General features: G+C 37.8%; 1 protein-coding gene across 1 annotated transcript in view; it reads left to right on the forward strand.

The window, feature by feature from the left end:
• Positions 1–1404: 1404 nt before the first annotated feature.
• Positions 1405–22120, forward strand: part of serpinh2 (serine (or cysteine) peptidase inhibitor, clade H, member 2) — a 51652-nt gene continuing 30936 nt past the window's right edge. The window contains exons 1-4 of the mRNA XM_038279118.1: positions 1405–1561; positions 4213–4841; positions 20981–21073; positions 21560–21792. Coding sequence (XP_038135046.1) covers positions 4220–4841; positions 20981–21073; positions 21560–21792 — 948 coding nt within the window. The 5' untranslated portion in view covers positions 1405–1561; positions 4213–4219. The remainder of the gene's footprint in view (positions 1562–4212; positions 4842–20980; positions 21074–21559; positions 21793–22120) is intronic.

The following is a 22120-nucleotide window of genomic DNA, read 5'->3' on the forward strand; positions in this document are numbered from 1 at the left end:
TGGGCAACGAGTTGAAGGCACAAACTAAACTGTTCATAATTTATTCTTTATGGTACGCCAGCATTCATAACATGTAGGCGAATTACTTTCCCCCAGACATCCGCAGTTATTTTTTTATATTAAAATTTTTTTTAAACAAAGCGGAGTGTGTATGACATCATCTGCTCGCGCCGGCTACCATTCATTCATCCTGTCTGCTGAACTGCTGCTAGTTTTACTCACATGCCTGGAAGATGTGTAGTGCTGCTACCACAGATGATCTCACACATTCAGATTAGCTAGCTGAATGAATAGAAGGGGTAGAGCGTAGTCGCGGATGATGTCATACGCTTTGTTTTTAAAAATATTTAAATATAAAAAATATAAATATATAAGATGTCTGGGGGACAGGGATTCGCCTACATGTTATGAATGCTGGCGTACCATAAATGATAAATTATGAACAGTTTAGTTTGTGCCTTCAACTTGTTTCCCATAGGAAGATGTTACTTGGATATAACCTAACCGAATATCTTCAGAACAGCTCCAAGTGACATAAAAATTCTCATATTGTTGAGCAGAACATGATGTAATAACGTAAAATCAAGGGCCCAATGTAAAAAAAAAAAAAACGGCATTCCCCTTTAAACATTTATCTAAGATTTTCTAAACTATTTACTTTTGTATAGCGTCTCCAACAATTTCCTGTTATGTAAAAACAGAAACATTCAACTATGAATTGTATAAAGGGATTATACATCTAAATCCCAAAATCATTCATCCTTGAACATACCATTTTAATATAGGGGTAAAAAAAAATCAATTTAACAACTAATACTCCATTTATATTGATTCTTTGTTTTTAATTAGATATCTTTCTTGTTCCAAATCAGAAAAAAAGACAAACCTTTCTTAGAAATATGAATATAAATCTGACAGGGGAAGAGATCATTATTGGGTTAGATCAAGGAAAGTCAGCAAGGACCCAGAACAACTTCTGTTTGGAGCTTCACTCAGCGTTGAACTTGTTCTTTCCAATGAAGCAGACAGCTCTCTAATGGTAGGTCTAAGTGGAACCCCAATTGGCCTGCATGAATCCATGATTACTGAGGTGAGGCAAGAAGATCAGTAGCGACCCCACTTGAAAGACAAGGAGAACTACAGCTTTTGAAACAATATAAATTCAGTTTAAATGCAAGGAAAAATGCGTCCCTTACTGCAACCTTTACACCTTACCTTGATTTAGAAGATGCATTTTACACTAATTATTTAGTAGTTTATTAATTCAGTTCTTCTAATAATAGTTATACCCCTAATAAACTATTTTTGCATCGGATAAACTGAAAAGTTCTTTTTAAAAGTTGGTATTTTGTCCCACTTTTATTTAATTTTTGGGCTCCAGTAGGGGTCCACACTCAGTGCGGTTCCCAGATTTTGGAAATTTCGGAAAAGCAGGAAAAAATTCCTTTCTTTCCTGCCACGTCTGAGATCCCGATTCGGTCCCAGCCTTTACTTCCTCTGGAGGCTCAGTTAAAAGAAAGAAACAAACAGCTACTGGGAGAGACGATTGAATTAATTAACGGTAAATATGAGCAAATCGAGTCATTCTCTTATGTTTCCTCTCTATATTTATTTTTTTTTTTTTCTGGAGAGGGAAATCCGACCAGAGTGGGCAGAACCAGGCAGCAGATGTTTCCAGTCTCCTCACAATCAATAATTCGCCTTCTCTTTCCTTTTTCCTCACTAGATGAATATGTTTTAGTGTATCAATTTCACTCGCTTGTTCTGTCTGAAAAGCCTTTCTTTTTCACCCACTCCTCTTCTTTTCATTTTTTTTTATTTGCAACTTCATCAAACTTAATTGTCGTACTTTGATTTTTTGGCGCTGCAGGAAGGATAATTATCAAACGGGGAGGAATTTACAAAAAAAAAACCACTTTGCTGCTGCGGCTCTGCAGGAACGCTTTGCGCATGCAGGAGATTTAACAGTGAAGAAGGAACCCTCAGGCTGTTTATAGCGCTTTATCTCAAATATTAACAGCGAGTTTAAGTATGTGCACTAAGGGACGCAGGTTTGCGTGAAGGAGAAAGGGCACTGTTCTGTTTGCATTAAAACTCCAAGGGGGACATTCCCTCTTTCCAGTATACACTCGATAGTGAAGTGCTGAAGTATTGAATTTATTCACTTTTTTTCACGTTACACCCTTCAGTATCGGTTCCCTTAGCAAAAAGTAGTATACTTGAAGTAAATTCTATTAAGGATACTTAAGTATAAGTTTAGAAAGTATACCGAACAATGTACTTTTAGTGTACTTGAAGTAATACTAAAGTAATACTTCTTCGAACTAAATTGGGACATTTTTAAGTTATACTTTAGTAAACAATAGTATAGTCAAGTACACTTGACTATACTATTGTTAAGAATATGAAATATAGTTTAAAATAAGTAAATTCTAAGTGCATTGCCTGATTTTAAGTATGAAATAAGTGCACTTTTAGTATACTTAAAAAAACTACTTTTTGCTAATGGTTATTTGTATTTTTTTATGTTATTGACCAACCAATGGTGTAACTATCAGTAAGCAGAGACTGCAGTTGCTTAGGGGCCCCCGACTTCTTGACTGATAACTGGTTAGCCTGATAAACCAGACTAAATGTGAGATTAAATCTGCAACTTAGTCTGGCCCCGAAGAATGAGACATCGGAAGATTTTTGATGAGAACAACTCGTTTTTCAAACTATGGCCGTTTCTCAATTCACGAGGCTTGCTTTCTCGTCAAGTCCGGTCTTTGCAAGAACATAGGAAAGTTTGAACTTGGTGAGAACGCGAGCACGCAGCATAAATCTGGGTCAATAGGAACAGAAGCATACTTGTGACGTCACCACACGCTCGGCTCTTCTAGAGCACCTCCTGTTATCCGAGGCTGCTGTTAGCCTCGGAGGTCCGCTGGTTGCCGTGGTCCTCTCAACTTCGAAAATAGTTTTTTTAATTGCGCATTAAATCGGTGAATGGACCATATAGTGACGCATTTAAGTATAATATTTTTGCCTCAAATTATCTTAAAACTTACTTTTATTGAACAGCAGAAAGAGAACTTTTAACTTTCCATGGAGCGCTCCATTGAAAGCTGCTGCTCCCGCAGTGCTTGCTACTGTGTTGCGCAGCTTTGTCGTCAGGCCCTCAAAATCCCACCTGCTTTGCATCCAAAAATTCAAAACACATCTCTGCATTGTGATTGGCCCGCCAGATTGGACTGCTTAAAATCAGTCCTATATCTGTTACAGCATGTTGCTGCATCATTCAGAGTGCTTCAGCATTTCTATCCAGCAGTGATAGCCCACTAAGTCAACAGCAGCTTTTTGCAACACTTGCAATCCGTACATATCTTGTCTTCTGAATTATCTATTTTAGTTTTGTTCAATTGTAGAATATTCTGTATAGTATTCTTCAGAACGTAACATTGGCTAAGCAGCATGCAACATTTAGTCAATTGAAAACATACCACTGAGGCTACTTTTTCTACTTAAATGAGTTACAAAGACCAATAATCAATGTTGCAACCTGTCTCACCAGGGAGTTTAGTTTTCCGACGTGGACGTATGAAGGCTCTGAAGCTCTTGAATTGGTTGGATGTAGGCTGGCTGGGAAATTTGCTCAGCAGTTGTGGATGCAGACATTTGTGTTGAAAATGTCTTTGCTGGCCCAAACATAAAAATTTTTTTAAGCCTGAAAATTTCAAGTGGACCAACACCAACACAACACAGATTTAAGAATGTACACGAAACGGCAAATACAAAAGTTCTTGGTAGGGACTTAAGTTTGTATAAAGAAAATGCAATTGAATGCATTGAATGAATTCAAATATGTATAAAAATTTTATATAATTTGTGTTGATGTTGTATCTAGTCAATGTTGGTATTGGTCAACAATCAAAATTGCCATACTGTTATTGTGTCAAAAAAAAAGGAATGACAGTTTAGATAGATGGACTATTTTTTTCATAGGTTTCCTTCCTTGCCCTTTGATTATTGGACACCAGGTTAGCTGTGCTGGATTTTCTTTAGGAGTGTCATGTTGAGAGGCTCTGAATTCAGATATAACACACACTTTAAGATTTTTATTTTATGATATGAACACTTCATTTTCTTCACAGTTCACAGCTAAGCACTTATTTATATTAGTCTGCCGCAATATTTAGTAACTACGTCCTTATGTTTTTGTGTTCTTTATAGGTTTGCCATGTGGTCCAGACTCACCTTTTGCCTCATAGTGTGTCTTCATGTTCTCCTGCTGCAGAGCAGCATCACTAACTCATCAAAGAGCACCGGTGCTGCACCCAAACCCTCTTTTCCTAGTCTCCTAAATGACCCGAGCTGGGCTCTGGGTGTGCGCCTGTACCGGGTCCTACGCTCTGATGCCAGCTCTGTAAACACTCTGTTCTCCCCTCTTCTCTTAGCCTCCTCACTTGAAGTGCTGGCTGAAGGCTCAGTGGGCAAAACTGCCAGCCAGATTCAAGATCTTTTTAAGTCGCCATCCAAAGCCAAAGGAAAGATTGGGGACCTTCTCTCTGTGGCATTGAAAAGCTTTGTTGAAGCTAATGGCACCAGCTTCCAGACGCACACATCTTCTGGTTTGTTCACCAAGCAGACTCCTGCCTTCAGTCAGGCTTTTACGAAGGTGAGCCAGAGCAGGTTAGGGCTGCAACACCACATGCTGGGGAAAGGGGACTCCAAGGCGGACCTGAAGCAGCTTCATGATTGGTTTAAGGCTGCGCTCAGTGGAAAGGAGGGGGCTCCATTCGACGTGGAAATCAAGGCTAAAGCTGGAGCCATGATCCTGGCAGATACTATTCACTTCAAAGGTTTGTGGAAACAATGCAGTGTTGAAGCATGTAGTGATAGGTTTTGGCGGGTCATTAAAAATCATTCAAAATTTAAAGTCATTAAATTATTACCGTATTTTCACGACTATAAGGCGCACTTAAACGTCTTTTTTTCCCCTCAAAATGTGCGGTGCGCCCTTTTGTGCGGTGCGCCCTATGTGTGTTGTAACTGCGACTTTTGAGACCACCTCATTGAGGAGATGATGAAAGAGTGGCTGAATGTAAGGAGACCGTGTTTTTTTTTTCCACTCATCACCATCGCTGTTAATATGTAACTCCATGCGTACCCATCTCACAGCTGATGTGAAAAACATGGGGAAACAAATTAACCCTGTGCTCGCTGTTCAACCGCTCGACATCGGTGTGAACCGGACCCAGCAAGTGCAGCAGAAGCAGCGAGTTTACATGCAAAGTAAATGGTTGACGCGCGTATAGGTGCAGCAAAAGGTCCTGCAGCGCGTTTTGAGCAGCAGGAGCGTTTAAGCATCTGCCAACGGGCTGCTGCTGCTCGAGATGGAAAAATTGAAGTTTTGCTGTTGGACGCGCCGCATCAACCAATCAGAGAAGCTGATCTGGGAGCTGACAGCGAGACAGACACATCGCTCTGATGACATATGATATTAACGCAAATGGAAAAGGCTGGATGGATGAGGATATGATGAAAGCGTAGCTGAGGGAGGTGTAGCCTATGTGAGGAGACCAGGTGGTTTTTTCCACGCATCACCATCGCTGCGTGCCCATCTCACAGCCGATGTGAAAAAAAAGGTGAATCAAATGAACGCTGTGCTCGCCGTTATCCCGGGGGTCTGACAAAGGAGCTTCCACCGCTCGACATCAGTGTGAAGCGGCCGTTCAAAGTAAGGCTGCGAGCGGCGTGGGAGCGATGGATGACAGACGGAGACCACAGTTTCACGATAAGTGGAAGGCAGCGCCGGGCGAGTTACGCCACCGTTTGCGGATGGATTGTAGATGCTTGGACTAAAGTGTGGGCATTATTTCTGAGGAGCTGCGCTGCACGGAAAGTGACTGACAGCGAAGAAGGGGAAATTGGCATGTCTGATTTAGCGCAGCTGTTTAATTCAGAAACAGAGGATGATGACTTTGATGGGTTCGATTAATACTTTGTAATAAATACATGAATAAAGCACAAACATACTCAGTTTTGCTCCCGCTCTATTTTTCTACCTGAAAACTTAATTCAACAGCAGCCTCTGGGCCGGGTCTCCTCCTCTTCAGCGCGGTGGCTGGCAGGTGTTTTTTCATCTAAATAATCTAAATCTTGCAGCTATATTTGCTGTGATCAGTGGGAATAAAGTAGTTTTAATATGTTTTTAAGTGAGAAAGTCCACCTGAAAACTTAATAATTGCAGTCAGTTCATCCAGATTATCTATTTCTGTCAGAGGCGCTCAGACCCCCACATTCCAGCGGTGCGCCGACAGGAGAAATCCTTTCATCAGCAGCCTCTAAGCAGGGTAGCCTCCGGGTTCACTGCGGCTGCTGGCAGGTGTGTTTCATCTAAATAATTTAAACTGCAGGCACCCATAAAAGCGAACATATTCCGTCGGCAGGTTTCAGGATTTTAAGTTAATTTAGGAGTGATCACAGCGCTGTGTCTGTCTCACGGCCAGCTGCCAGGTTTGATTAATACTTTTTAATAAATACATGAATAAAGCACAGTCATAATCAGTTTTGCCCTCGCTGTATTTTTAAATACGCAGTAGAGCTATTTAAAGGTAGTAGAGGACATGTACCTGTATATAAAAAACGCGCCCTATAGTCCGGTGCGCCTTATGTGTGTGTTAAATACAGAAATGGGACACATAACTGAGACTGCGCCTTTTAGTACGTTGCGCCTTATGGTCGTGAAAATACGGTATATAAATAATAAAAAAAACTATTTCAAATATATTATGTCGCAATATATTTGAGCGGAACTGCTTCCAGTTTTTTGTAAAGCTGTATGTTCGGAAAAGAAGCTTGAGGCAGAGAAAAAGCTAGAGAATGAGGGAAAAGGAACATTTCAACAAAAGGAGCTGGAAAACGAGGAATTCAAGACATGGCTGCAGCCTGTCAACAATAAAGATGACGAAGGATTTTTGCTGTGTTTTATATATGTGTATATATATATATATATATATATATATATATATATATATATATATATATATATATATATAAAACACAGCAAAAATCCTTCGTATATATATATACATAAATAAATATACACATATATATATAAAAATATTATATAATATCTTGCTGCAAGCTGGCAGCAGCGCTACCCATCATACAATTAGGAATCCAGTTTGGAAAGTGTTTCCTATTTGTGCATTCTAAATTGAAAAAAGGAATTGTACATTATATTTATTAATCTCTTATTAAATACTGAGATTTGAAAATAGTTTTGGGACCAGAAGGGTAACGAAAAAGGTAAATGGAGAAGGTAAAGGAAAAAGAAAATACAACTGTAAAAAATATTTGAAATTGCAAGGTGAAAAAGAAAATGGAAATGAAAAAAGGAATTACCTTTTTGAAATGTGTGATTAGAAAAAGTTTTTAGAATGATATTTATGAATTGTGGTTTTTAAATCTCCATTTACAGTTCAAATGATTTTATAATGTATTGATAAATACAATTTAGATTTAAATGCTTTTTAAATACGATTTATATTTGTATGATTTAAGTGCTTCATTTGAAATGGCTGCTTTTCTTTTTTAGTGACTCTACTGGTCCTCCATAGCCCACTATTTAAAAATGAACAAAACCACATTATTGCTTTACATGTACTCTCTGTGACACATGCAAATATGCAGACTTTTACATATTTTCTTTTTTTAATGGAGAGTTTCAACTATGGCATGGCAAAATAATCGCCATGACGATGCATCGCGATTCTAATTCTTGTGATCTACTGCATCGATTCTTGATGGCAAGAATTCTTAATTAAAAAAAATGAACAAATAAAATACATGAATGGTTGGCGCACATCAGCCAAACCAAGTGGAATACAACTTCCAGTCCAGCAGATGTCGCTGTGGATGTGTTGACGTAGGTCTGGGCGATATAGAAAAAAAGCTTATCGATAAAAAAAAAAATGCATATTGATCGATATCGATAATTATTGAAAAGATTTGAAACCATATTTTATGTGCAGCTCTGCCTGGACTTTTTATGATATTGCTAAATGATTTAATTTTAATAAAGAACACAAACACAGACTTCCAATTAAATATTTATTTAACCAACTTTTTTAACCATAACAGAATTGTTTTAAGGAAAAATAACTTAAGAGACCTGGATTATGTTATTAAACACTGACAAAGAATAAACTAAAGTGACCAGAAAAGTGACCAAAAGAAATATAACAAATAAATAAATGGACCCCCCCCCCCCGCATTCTTCTAAGCTGAACCTGGTGAACCTGGTTCAGCTTAGTTTCCTGCTTTAACCTGAGTTAGTACTTTGAAGTTTCTGGCCCCTCAGCATTTTTCTCTCAATTGTTAGAACTACGTGTGAAACTGCCCAGATCTGAAAATATATATATATTTTGCCGAAATTCCCGAAGATTCCTCGGAGGCGATGCAGAGCCGCGCCGGGGCCTACACAGCTCGTACTCCTGCGGGTGTGAGCGGCTGAGATGATAAAAAAAAAAGTTGTTTGTGTTATCAGACTTCGTTTTCACTGGTTCCCTACACATTTTCCAGATGACTGTGGTTTGTTTTTTGTCCGACTTGCCATGACCGAAATACTGCCAAACTGGCGAACTACAAAAACCCTTCTTTGGAACAATTTCCTCCGCCTCTCCTTGCTGCGACATCTTCATGTGCTCTGTGTTGTGGTTTGAGAGGGCGGCGCTTGGTGACAGCGTGCCTGGGTCCGCGATTGTGATTGGTTGGGAGGAAGTAGCATAAACCTACATGCTAGGCTACAATGAGAAGGAAGGAAAACTGCGTTTTTTTATCGAACTTTTATTGACTCTCTTTTTTTCTATTGCGCCTCATGTCTATCGATCGATTTATATCGTTATTGAATTATCGCCCAGCCCTATTTTGACCCCCGCTGCCTTGTGTCACTAGCATTTCCGGCCGTGGGATACTGCGACGAGTCATATGAAATAAAACATGGAGGACACTATGAAAATTCACCCTGCGGCTCCATCACATTTCAAGTCAGATGCTTGGATGCATTTTGGCTTTAAAAACAAAGAAGGTAAAAATGAAATTGATATGACGTACGTCATTTGCAAAAGGGGAAATATACATTTGAATGTTTTCATTTCATTGGTTTAAAGGACCACTGAGGCCATGTAAACGGCACTGATTATCCATATTTTGTTATTTTAAGTTTGATGAATCCTAAGATATTTTTGTCAGTGTGTCCACACCAGTAATAGTAATATTTGTGTCCAGTATTTGTTTTCATGGCAACACCTCCAAAGGTTGTTTCAGTAAATACAGCTATGTATGAATTCAGTTGCTTTCAGTTATGTATCAATTGAAGACACTATCCAGATCATACCCAGCCAGTCAGCCACTGGTAATGGCTGTATCTTTTTCTTACAGTGTTCAGTGAAAATATCGCAATACATCGCAATATTTCAAGTATCATGATGCATCATGATAGAATCGCATCGTGGCATGTGAATCGTGATTCGAATCAAACATGACTTCTTTGCCAATACCCACCCCTAGTTTCAACCCTTTGCTACATTTTGGCAACCTTTTTATTTGTGGTTATTTTGCTGAATGCCTTTTTCACCACTTCATAGCCATGATCCTTGTGTGTTTCTGAAGTATAATTATGAGCTGAAGGCTGCCCAGATTCGGTACACTAGTCTGTACTACCTGTCTTACAAAAGTATCCGTACTGTCGAGGACCTAAGGGCCCTGATCTGCTTTATTCTGATTCAGCCCCTGCCTACATTGAGCAGCTAGAAATGCAAATGGTTGGAATTGACGTCTGTACATCCTTTCTGATTTACCTTTTTTCACTTTTAGTTTTTCTGTCAAAAATATCAGTTTCACTTAGTTGTCGCCTCCAATAAGACTTTAAAAAGATTTCATCTCGAACTTACAACTATGGATAGGTTGAATGTTTTCTTTTTCTTAAAGTTTTTCCCATCAAGTTCTTGCCCAGGGCTTCTTTTAAAGATGGCTCAATTTTTTCCCTCGCCAGCCAGCCAGCTAGTGACCCCATTTGGTATGTCACTGAAAACGTCTAGTAAATACTTGATCCTCTCTTGGTTTTCAAGGAATGGGTCATAGGGCTAAAAGCATTTGAGTGGACAGACATTAGTATGTCTCACATATTCAGTTAAGAATCTGGCATGCAGTTTCACAACAGCTGTAGGTTCTCTATCTGTAGTGCTTTAAAATGGGTATTTTCGGACCATTATATATTTCCACTAATATGTTTTTTGGACACTTTAATGATTTGGATCATTGTTTTTTAAAGATAACCAGAGATAATACACAATCAAGTTTTCAAATGATGAGAACTGTGGAACATTAACTGATCTGTAAACTAAATAACTGGTTGTGCCACTTTTAGTGACAACTGCCACAAGTGATGAATCTTTTGAATCTTTGAGATTCTTCTCACTTTTCTTTGCAAAAAGGAATAAATTGCGCTGCATTTTTTAAACAAACTATGACTAGACCTCTCCATTATTTGGCATGTAGAAGTAGAATTAATTGTGAGTTCTAGATCTTTTGTTCTGATGAAAAAACCTGATGTGCTTATACTTAAAGTCTTAGACTAAGAAGGCTTATCATTCTCCTTAAGGGTTTTCTGCTAGAAGGCCACATGAATGGTTCCAATTTCAACAAGGTATTCAGACTGTGAGGAAGTATAGTAAGCCCAGACATAACATTAACACTATATTTTACAGTTGCTGTGTTATGATGGTCTTGTTCTGAAATGCTCTAGTTTTACTCTTACATATTGTTACTCCTCTAGAGATAATCAAGGCTCAATGTCGTTCTTTTGGTTTTAACAGCCATTTATTGTGGACACGTCTTATAAAGCCCCAAAAATGCCGTCAGAACTAAGAAGGGAAACAGAACCCAAATTAGCTCAAAACAAATATAAAGCTTTACACAAATAAATATAAGTTAAACAAAGTCATACCTCATTGGCCGCATAAACTCCAGAGGAATAAAGATTATTTATACAGCTTTTCTCAGAAAACCAGTCTTAAAACTTTCTGGTGAAACTTCTTGAAGAAACAGGTGCAAAAAAAAGAATTGTGTCAATCAATCTTCCCATGGGCAACAACGTGAAATGCGGAACAAAAAACATAGGTTCCTCCTTACATTTTAATAAGCTTTTTTAACCAATGTACATAAACACAAATTTACTAAAAGTTATTTATTTATTTATGATTGAACTTTTAATTTCAATACTATTATGTATTAACTCTCGTTTTTAACTAAATATTAGAATATTTAAATGAGTTGACTCTGATGGCAGCTACACATACTGTAAGTGACTTGAGAGGGTAGCCTCATTTGGTCAGCCTAAGCTACAGGAAATCATGACTAATTGAACATGCTGCCCTTAATATGTTGTGATTTTCCTATCAACTTAGAAACTGCTGTTTGTGATATGTAAATACTCATCACTACTTTGGAATTTGTGTATCTTTTGTTAGATTTTTTTTCTCCCACGGAGGTTGGTATTATACCTGTGCAATGCATACTGGGTTGATGAGGTGATTAGGTTTTACAAAGCTGAAAACTACAGAGTAAACACAAGAAGGCTAACATTACCTGAATTTTCTTTATCATATTGTGTAGATTAAGACAATGCCAAACTGCATCACTACCTCAAAGCTTTAATGATACGTTATACATGAGATTACTAGAATAAAAAAATGTGACTGGCTTGAGATGTATATTAGATACTGGTAAATACTAGTAGGTAATACTACAATACTTGGTGATGACATCGTCTAGTGACTTCTAACAACTTTTAGGACAGCCAAAAGCTACTCTCCTTTTTAAGCGTTGGTAGCAGTGGCTTTTTGTAAAGAGCTGTCAATCTGGGTCGGGCTCTCCAAGCAGCCGCTGCACTAACACCAACTTATTTCGATGACTCTCCCCTCTTCCGCTGTCAGGTCCTACTTATCCTAATTTCTTCTTGTGATTTTTCTATTTTCATCAATTTCAACGCGCTCCAGTTTAAAAATGAAAAAGATTTATTGTTACTAGTTGCTGTTTTGGCTCAACACAGCTAGCGTTACAGGACCTGGCATAGTCTACAGTATTTACCCAGAATGCATTGCCATGTGACCATATTTTATTAGAATTTTCTAAAAAACGTAACAGCTTACAATATCATTTACTGTATTGATTTGCATCGAAAAATAATTAAAAACATTTGTCTATTGTTACAACTGATTGTGGATCCTTACAGGAGAGCTAATGAAGTTGTTGTTGCCAGGCAACACACACAAAAAAGAAATTTACCTGATCAGGCCTCTATTTTTGGTTCTCTTATTTAGGATTTAATCTAGACCATTGAACGGTCTCTTTTCTTTAGAAGTTTCTTTATGACTTCTCAACCTGCTGGTCCAGATTCTAAATAATTGAAGGAAACTTTAATTTTGCCTCAGAGAAGTGCTGCCAGGTGATTTCAGGGGCTCTCAACCTGGAAGGTGCATGTTTGTGCCCATAAGACTAAAAGTTACACAGTGCTGCCTTTAGATGTTTCTTTAAGACATTTGTGCTCTCATGTGTCTCCTTCCTATTAAGTCATAAATCTAACCTTAACTCACAAAGGTGAGGCCTGAAGAAATTAAGAAATTGTTCTGGGCTGTTCTCTGTATTGCTGGCTGACTCCTTATTGCTTTCTTGGTGTAATATTGGTAGATCAGCCACTCCAATGAAGGTTAATGGCTGTTTTTTGTTTTTTTTTTTCGATTCAATGGTTCTCACTGTAGTTCTCTACTAGCCCAATGTCTTAGAAATGGCCTTTTTCTTCCTTTCCAAATGAATAGATGTCTGCAATATTTCTTGAATATCCTTTGATCTGATCAGCCCATGCTGTGTTAGCTCTTGTGATCTTTTTGCCTTCTTGACTTTGTTACAAATCCTTATAGTTTTTGTTCTTGTTAGCAGCACAGTTAGACTCTTTTATATAACTTATAACTTTCTTCAACTTGAGTTGATTGCCTCTACATAAAGTCGTGCATACATGTATGGGTTTTTGCCATTTTTGGGCCGACTCTCCAGTCGTGCAAGAATTTTTTGGATTGGGCCAAGTTTCTGCCTCATTGTGCGTCTTGCATCTTGTTGTATAAAGGGAGAATGAGGAGCGATTAGCTTCTCACAACATAAATTCTGATTAGGAATCGTAAGGTTGAGAGAAAATCAAACATGTTTGAAATTAAGTCTGGCCTCGTGAGGTGTTTGTGGGCAAATCCTGTTGTTTAAGCAGAGCTACAAGCTGATTTACCTAAACCTTGTGAAAATAATTATTTCTGGTTGAGTAATAGCTTAGATGGCTCTATCTTATTAATTAATCTACATTTGGTTGTGACTGTATTTTATTAACTCCACTAAGGGGGTTATGTGTTTAGTGGAGCTTGTATACTGTATGTTTATTTGTTTGTCTTTTTGTCGGTGTACAGGATAACTTGAAAATGCTTGAATGAATTTCAGTGACGCTTTTACCAAAGGTGCACCTCAGTCTAAGGAACAATCCATTACATTTTGGTGATGATCCACATCATAATTCAGATGTGGATTTTCTAAATAATCCCTTAACATTTGTCAAAGCAAGCAGTTGCCCCTTAAAGCACAGAGTGGCAGCAGTGACTTATTGACAGCACTGGACTCAACAAAGTTCTGAAGTATTATACTGAAAAAAAAAAAAACACAGGAAAGTTGAGCAATGCCTCAATCAAAGTCTTGATCTGCTGATCAAACAAGAAAGCAGACTGCAGGGCAAACACCAGAGGCTACAGACACACGCTGTGCCTTTTTGTGAACAGATTTTAAGGAAAGTTTTACCGAAGGTGCACCTCACTCCAAGGAACAATTTTTAAAATTTGGTAATGATCCAGATCATGTGGGAGTTTCAGCTATAGGTGTACGTCACAATATGGGGCAAAATGTTATGCTTGGCGGAGGTCTGCGCTCTCCCAGCGATTTTTTTGTTTAAAAAATGTCATGATGAAATCTAAAGTAAATATTTCCCATCCCTCAGCCAGAGCCACAGTGGAATCATTAATCATAGACATTCAGATGTTAGAATGGCCTATTCAAAGTCCAGACAGTTGTTGAGAATCTCCAACAAGAATTGAAAACGACATTTTTTAACTGAAGATCTCCATCTATCCTTAGTGTGCTTGGGCTATTTGGGAAAAAAATTATTGGTAGACATTTCTACTTTTTATATGCTTGTATATAAATACAAAACAGGGTAGAAATTGATTGATTAATGCATCATTTCCATTCAACTACAGAGTTATAATGACTTTATATAGGTTTATCATATAAAGTCCAAATAAACCACAGTTTATTTGGATTTTTTCTGTTTGTGGTTGGATGAGTGGTTTTGCAAGGCAGGGATATCCCCATTGCTCCCATTGGAGACCTCCAGTTATGTAATTGTTTTGATGATATAGACGTGTAACCCTGGACTATCTCTTCCCCCGAGCAGAAACATTTAGAATTCTCCAATCTGTTCGCTGTGGACCCGTTTGTCACTCAGAATGAAAAAAAGTTGCATGCGGCACCATTTTTCTCCTGTTGAGACAGCAATGTACGAACTGCAGGCCTCGTGCCAGCATGGCCACCTGCACTCAGAGTGCATGTCCTTGATGCATTGAACTCCAGCTGGTGGACGCAGCGGATAAAGGATGATTCTGGGGTCTGTCGCTGAGAGCTTATTCATCCTCCATTGGCAGTACTGGTGTGGGTGTGGGTTATGTGTCGTCTTAAATAATTAAGTAACAAGTGTCCGGACCCTTTGCCTCATCATCATGCCTAACATCTGCGATGTGAGCACTCCAAGTCTGTCACGGCGCAGCTCGGCTCTGTTCTTTGTGGCAGGCCGCAGTGGTGGAAAGTTGTCATTGTTTCTGCATCAATCGAGTCCGTCAGAATCTCCATCTGTGATTTAATAGCTACAATCCCAAAACATATCCATCTAATCCTCATCAACGCTTCATTGTAGCAGGAGAGAAGCATCATTAAAGGTAAAATGTTTCTTTTCAAGGGAGCCGTGGGAATTTTCTTTATTTTGTCAAACTGAATGAGTTCATTGTCCATTTTCACGACAACCTTTCAAAGAATCCAGTCCCAAACTGATTGTTTCAATAAAACAAAACTGCCTCTTCAGACAATCTGATGATGTGTTAAATATATTCTTCAGTTACATTTGTTCTCATTGTGCCGTCCCTCCTTGTTTTTCTCGCTTTTTTTATTTATCAGTAGCCTTATCTTCCCACCCACCTCTTCCCTCTCTTCCCCTGTTTTCGTCCTTATCTTTCTATCCCCCTGCAGGTATTCTTTTTATTAGCCAATGCCAGCTGAAGTGGGGACAGGTTGAGAACCCCCTCCAAAAACATTCTCTAAACAAAGTAAGCATTGATAAGCAACTTAATTAATTTTCCTTTGTTTGATGATTCAACTCTATTATGAAATTAGTTTTTTTTTTTTCTTCGCAGCAGCCCTCTCTGGTTCATTAATTTTGTGGTTGGAAATGTATAAATTAGATTATTCATACCATGACGACAGACAAAGTAGATTACAGAAAATTGGATTCCTATTGTGTTGATTCGTAATTTAGAAGTGGTTGATAGTTTGCTTCTTGCTCCTACTAGCTGCCTTTTTATTTGTTTTTGATTTCAGGCTGCTAAATTAGTTATGGCACTGATTGGGCATCGTCCTCTGACAAGGTGCCAGTTTTCCTTTAGGTGAAGATTAAAGAGAAAATATATAACAAATCTCTTTGCCATCTAGTCTTGTTTGTGCTATAAGTGACATTGGAAAAGTGTTGCTCAGGGAAAAAGCAAAATGTTCACGATGATTAGATGTTAACATTGATCCCAGTTTTTTAGTCCAGTTCCAGTTTTTCTAGTAATGCATCAAATAATTTGGCAACTCATTAGAAGTCAGTTTTTAACTCTATCTGCAGAGCAGGTCACATCTTCAGTATGTCTATTATCTGTCAATATGTTTGCATTTTGTGATCAAGCTTAGGAAAATATTTAAATAGAACTTTATTCTATATATTTTATGCACAGATGTGGATTTGATTTATGTTTTACTGGTTAGAAATAACTGCAGCAAACACATACATTCCACACATGAATTTTGATCTGAACTCTTAATTGGCCATAATTACACATGAATATTCAAGTCAATTAAAAAATATATATTAATCCCAAAGGGAAATTAAATGTAACAGTAGTTTTTTTTTTTTTTTATCAGTTGTAGGTTTTGATAGCTGTAGCTGTCTGTCTTGCACCAGATCTGAAGAAGCCTTTTACTGAAGACACTCTGTTGTTTTATAATCTTCTGAAGACGATGCTCTCTGTTGTCCATGATTTCTCCTCTTAATGAAGAATTCTTCTTTGTAAATTAAAATGCAGATTTTCTAGAGTAGTTTTTAGAACAGAGCTGGCCTTCTTTGCTTGTTGAGCTTTTTTTAGTCATTTGCTCTGACGCTGTTACCTCAGAAGATGATGGAGGATGAGATCATCCTCTCAACAACAGACTTTTTGAAGATATGTAGCATCGTGCTGCAAACACTGTAGGACCCAACCTCCTTTAGGAAGTACAACCTGCTCTTTCCTCTCTTCTAGAAAGCCTCACAGTTGCTTCTCCAGTGAAGTTTGTTGTCCAGGTGAACACCTAGGTATTCTTGTGCTCTGATATAAAACAGTGCAGCTCTGGTTTCATGTTAACGGTCATTGTCTCATGGTGAGGGGAACCTCTGTCCTTCTGTGAAGTATTGCCCAACCTAAAACAGATGGTTTCATATCAATTTTTTTAAATTTTTAAATTTAAATCATTTTGTTCTTCCAAAAAATCTTCCAACATTTTATTATGCTATAACTCTCTAAAACTTTGCTCTCATATTCATATTTCTTGTAATAACTTTTGCAGTTTAGCTGCGTTTTGTTTACTGGGTAAACACTTATTTTCATTATTTACGTTTTTAACATTTCAATCAACATATAAACAATCAGATCAGTGGTTCTTTAAAGCAAAGAAAACAGCTAAAAAGCAGAAGAAATAACAGAAAAAAACGAGGTCCAGATGGGTTGCAGAAAAAGAGAAATTGGGTGAAGTAGATGGCGATAAAAAAAAAACAACAAAGTAAGAGAGTTTGACAGATATGGTTGGTTGGGAAATATTGGTTTTTAAAGACGTGTCCTGGGAGTCCCCACATGCTGGCTAATTAATTTAGGTTTTTTTCTGTTGGAGAACAACAATGGTTACAGTGGAAAAAAATAATACTGTGGAAGGGAACAGGAGAGACATATGGTAATGCATCAACATGGGGGAAAAAAACAAATCTCTTCTTATTTATCCTCAAATAATACCTTCTGAAATCGCGTTGCCATCAAAGTTGATGAGCAAGGAGGAAGAAATGTGGTGGCTCTCACTGATTTCAGTCTGGACTTCTTTTTTAAGTTAAGGCAACATTTCCCATCTGTTTTTATCCAACCATCATATGAATGCATGTCGATAATTGGGGGCTTTTAATTATTTATTTAAGCAGTTGCATTTTAGGAAAAACAATAAAAAGAAAAAAAAAATTTGAACAGAAACACTGGTAGGGTCCACTACTTTTAATGTGCATTGTGTCTAATTCCCACAAGGTCAACAGTTTACATGCAGGCTTAAATATGATTGTATAACGCCCCTAATTGGTCCAATCTTCCTAATTCAGTTGCACCTTGACTACATTTTGTTTTTGTAGCCATAAAAACCATCTGAATTTTAAATAAAGCCCACAAATTTTGAATAGTCAAGGTTAGGACTTTAGGAAAAACATTCTTGCATGCCATTCACTGGATCTTTAAGGGCAGTTTGAGGCAATATACTCCACCAGTTAGTGTGGCCTTAGTTCATGGTAAGGGCATTTGGTTACAAACATTGTTCATCTAAAGTAAGAACATTGGAAATAAGTTTTAAAGGTATCACCTTTACTCCTCAAAGCATACCTCCTGCTAATATGAAAGCTCAATCCTTTTGTCAATGGAGCCTGGAAACTTCAACCCATCACTACTGAAAATTGATTAGATGATGACTCGAATAAATTGCGATTAATAAAATAATCATCATCATAATAATGAATCATGAATAGGAATTTCAAATTAAGAGTATTAACTAGAGTAATGGTACAAATACTCTAAAACATGCTACTGTATTTGCTGAAAGAGTAACCTACTTGCAGCAGTGATTAAAACAAAATGACAACAACATATATACATTTTTTATTTACAGTGAGAAAACTTTACTTTTTTATCTACCATTGAATCTGTATCTACATATATTGTATGATGTATGCATTTTTTCCATTTACAATTCATTAAATTCATTACGGATTTTTATTGCCCTATTAGGTTTTTCTCTGAACTCAAAGCGTTTGATTAATTAGTAATATATGTTTTCCAAAAATATACATTTTTAGATTAACCGATTAATTGAGAACATTATTGATATATTAACTGATTATTTAAAGAATCAATAGCTGCAGCCCTATATCAAACCTTAAAACTGAAGCACAGGCAAAAATCTCATCTATAATTTAAGTTGTTTATGGCAGCAGCCCTGCTGATGCCCTCCTCCAGGGTGATGTCACAGCTAAACAGAGCGCCGGGTCAGGTGATGCCTGTATGACGAGAGAAAACAGAGAAAACATAAAGTTGAACTCATAAATAATGCAAGATTGGAGAAGAAGAAGTAGAATTTAGCAGATGGAAAAGAAATGGTCTCTAAATCCTCTAGGAGCCTAAACCTATAGTAGCTTAACCTTGGAGATAGCTTAGGATAGCCTGAGCCATTAGCCCTATCCTAAAGGAAAGTTTTAAGACTGGGCTTAAAGGCAGACAATGTGTTTGCCTTGTAATTAACATGTATCTAGAGTCAACCCTTTTGACTGTAACTTTGTTTACAATTATATCTCTGTGTTTTTGTATTGTGGTAATGGAAATTATCTCAAGTTTATAGCAACATTTGGTTTTTTTCCTAAATTTTGTACCTCTTTTCTTGCCCCAGAAGGGAGAAAATACAGGACTTTGTTTCAGCTTATTGCCTCTATAATACTCACCTATAGAGGTGAGTATTGGCATGAGTGTTACGATTCGATACATGTCGCGATACTTGGGTCACGATACGATATTATCACAATATTGCAGTATCACTATATATTGCCATATTTTCCCCAGCTATCAAAATCAAATGATGAGATAAAACAGCAAGTGCTGTATATTTTCATCAGAAAATATTGATTAGGTATTATTATCCATGTTGTTGGTGCTGCACGCACAGTTAAAGGGCTCCACAGCGCTTTCTGCCAGAGTGGTGGTGCAGAAATAGCCCATTTTCCCATCAATGTTTTATGTAACCATTTTTTTTTTTTATCGATACTAAGAAGTGAAAGATCGATATTATATTGGGCAGCCGAATATCACGATATAACGCCAAAACGATTATTTCCCACACCCCTAGTACTGTAGATACAAAGTCGTTCAGTTTTGGGAATATATTATCACTCTGAGAACTTCTTTTCAACTTTTTTTCAACAATGGGTGGTGAGGTTGCTTGAAGACCCAGATGCAGAGATGAGTGAAGCAGAGATGAGTTCTGACTGATTTAATTGAAGAACACAGGTAACAGAGGCAGAAATCCAACTAAAAATGTTAAACAAAACAAAAACCGTGGAGACATCAGGGAAAAACGAGCATGAAGAGCCAGGGAGAGACGAGCTGAGAAGGCAACTTCAACAACGACCAGAAAGAACCAGAACTGAGCGACTGCAGAGGTGGAGTATCTGAGGAGAACAGAACAAAGGATGGACTAATGAGCTGAATAAGGAGCAGCTGTGGGTGGAACTGGCAAGAAGGAATCCAAGGGAAAGAAAACAAGCACAAGGGGGCAACAGAGAGTAACTAAAGAATGCTAGAATATGATGGAAAATAAATCAACAAACAAAACAACTGATAACAGAAAACTGAAAACTCAGAGTCACAACAAATGAGAAGAGCCATAACACTTTTACTCTGTATCTTTGTTCACGTCTAACTTATGTGCAAATAAATGTTATTTTTTTGAAAAGGTAAAACACAACCCACTTGTTAGGTTAAAACAGATACGTTTTAATTGTTGAAACATAGATTTTTACTGTTTTCCTTTACTAAAGAGTTAAAAGGATTTCGAAACTTCTTAAGTGTTTCAACCTGTTCATGTCACCTTGGGTACTTTTTGCCTTTAAATCAGATTATTAATCAACCGTACAAATAAAACCTGAAACTGCACACTCCTTTTAATCAAAGTCTTTAATCATAACTTCTCAGACAGTCTCACTTTTCTTTATGGACCTCTTTTTTTCTGTTGTATTGTGTGCTGGGAGTGGAGATTTTTCCAAAAGATTAATCAGTAATGAGTCATCATTCTGTTGTTGCCAAAGCCAGACTAAAGTGTCATTCACAAAGGCCCAAATGGTCATCATTTCATGGACCTATATACACACACATGCACACACTCTGATGGTCCAGCGGCTTTGAGAGAGTGTTTTGAGGTTATTACAACAGTAATTCCACTGCTCTCAGCCCCTCTTAAACTGACAGCTGTCAGGGGTGGGGGTTAGAGGGGCCAAGTGGGACATGTCGGACAATGAACGGTACACAGTGGCCTTTTAGGGTCTTTAACAGCCTCTGCAAGCCTCTTAGACTCAGCAGCTTTGCGAGGGGTTTACATTGTTTAATTGGTAGTAAATAATCGATAATTCATGCTCTGTGTAACTCTATAAGGCCCCCATGTATTCTTAGGTATGTCACATCCTTTTTTAGTGTCTTTAATCACCCACAACTTTCAATGCCTGATGTCTTGCAAACTTTTCATTTTTTTCCTATTAAAATGTCTCTGTGTTCAGGGCTGTGGCAGAGAGATTTGAGCGAGGAGAGCACTGATCGCCGCACATTCTTGGGAAAAAAATACACTAAAGTGATCATGATGCACAGAGAAGGTATGGAAAAAAAATAATAAAAACATGCATGCAGTCGGCTGGTTTTTGATGCTAAATAACTGCAACTAAAGGGGATTCAGCTTCTGTAAGGGCCAATCTTCTTCGCATCCATTTATCACTGTGCGCCTTATGATTTATTAAGCAGGCTCTTTATATTTTATGGATTGTCTTCAAACAACAACAGGGCAGAGTAAATTTTTTGCCATTAAACGCAGTAAAGGATGTCAGAAAGATGCATTGGGCTCATTTTAATGCTATTTTTACAATGTCTTTTTCAATTTGGTAGAGACTATTTTACTTTATGGCTCATACAAGCATCCTGCTTCCTGTTTGAGTTCAAATGAGTTGAACAGTAAGAGCTCAAATGGCTCCAAATCATTGCACTGCAAATAAAATACACGTCTGCTGGGGGCTTCTGCACCGAAGCAGTAAAATGTAAAATGGTCTTGTCCTCAATACTGTGATCTTTCTTTGCCCTACCTGAAGGTCTGTACCGCTTCCATGAAGATGTTGACAACATGGTGCAGGTTCTAGAGGCACCTCTGTGGGGAGGTAAAGCCAGCCTTGTGCTCCTGCTCCCCTTTCATGTGGAAAATCTGGCAAGGCTGGACAAGTTGCTGACCCCAGAGCTGCTGTCAAAGTGGTTGGAGAGGACAGCCAATACCACTGTGGCTGTTTCACTGCCAAAGGCGAACATCAGCAGCGCACTCAGTCTGCAGGTTGGTACATTGTGGTACTGTAAGCTCTATGATGGTTTTCTCAATTTTCTGGTGGAAAGGTGGTCATTAGAAAAATTAAGGTTTCATTCAGCTGTTCAGACTTTAACAAACTGCATTCAAGTAATTACTCTATTGCTCTGCTGGCAATAAATCTGGCAGCTTTATGGGAACCTTTTCATAAGTGCAGATAGAGTGTGTGCATTGTTTAGCATAAAAACAGTGTGCCTTTTCTAATCCTTAACATTTGATAGCACTGATAGATAATGGCATAATTTTATTGAATCTAACATTACAAATCTTTGGAAATGGTTAAAAAATGTAGATTGGA

The sequence above is a fragment of the Cyprinodon tularosa genome, unplaced genomic scaffold, assembly GCF_016077235.1.
Source record: "Cyprinodon tularosa strain WSP-4 unplaced genomic scaffold, ASM1607723v1 ctg148, whole genome shotgun sequence".
NCBI lineage: Eukaryota > Metazoa > Chordata > Actinopteri > Cyprinodontiformes > Cyprinodontidae > Cyprinodon > Cyprinodon tularosa.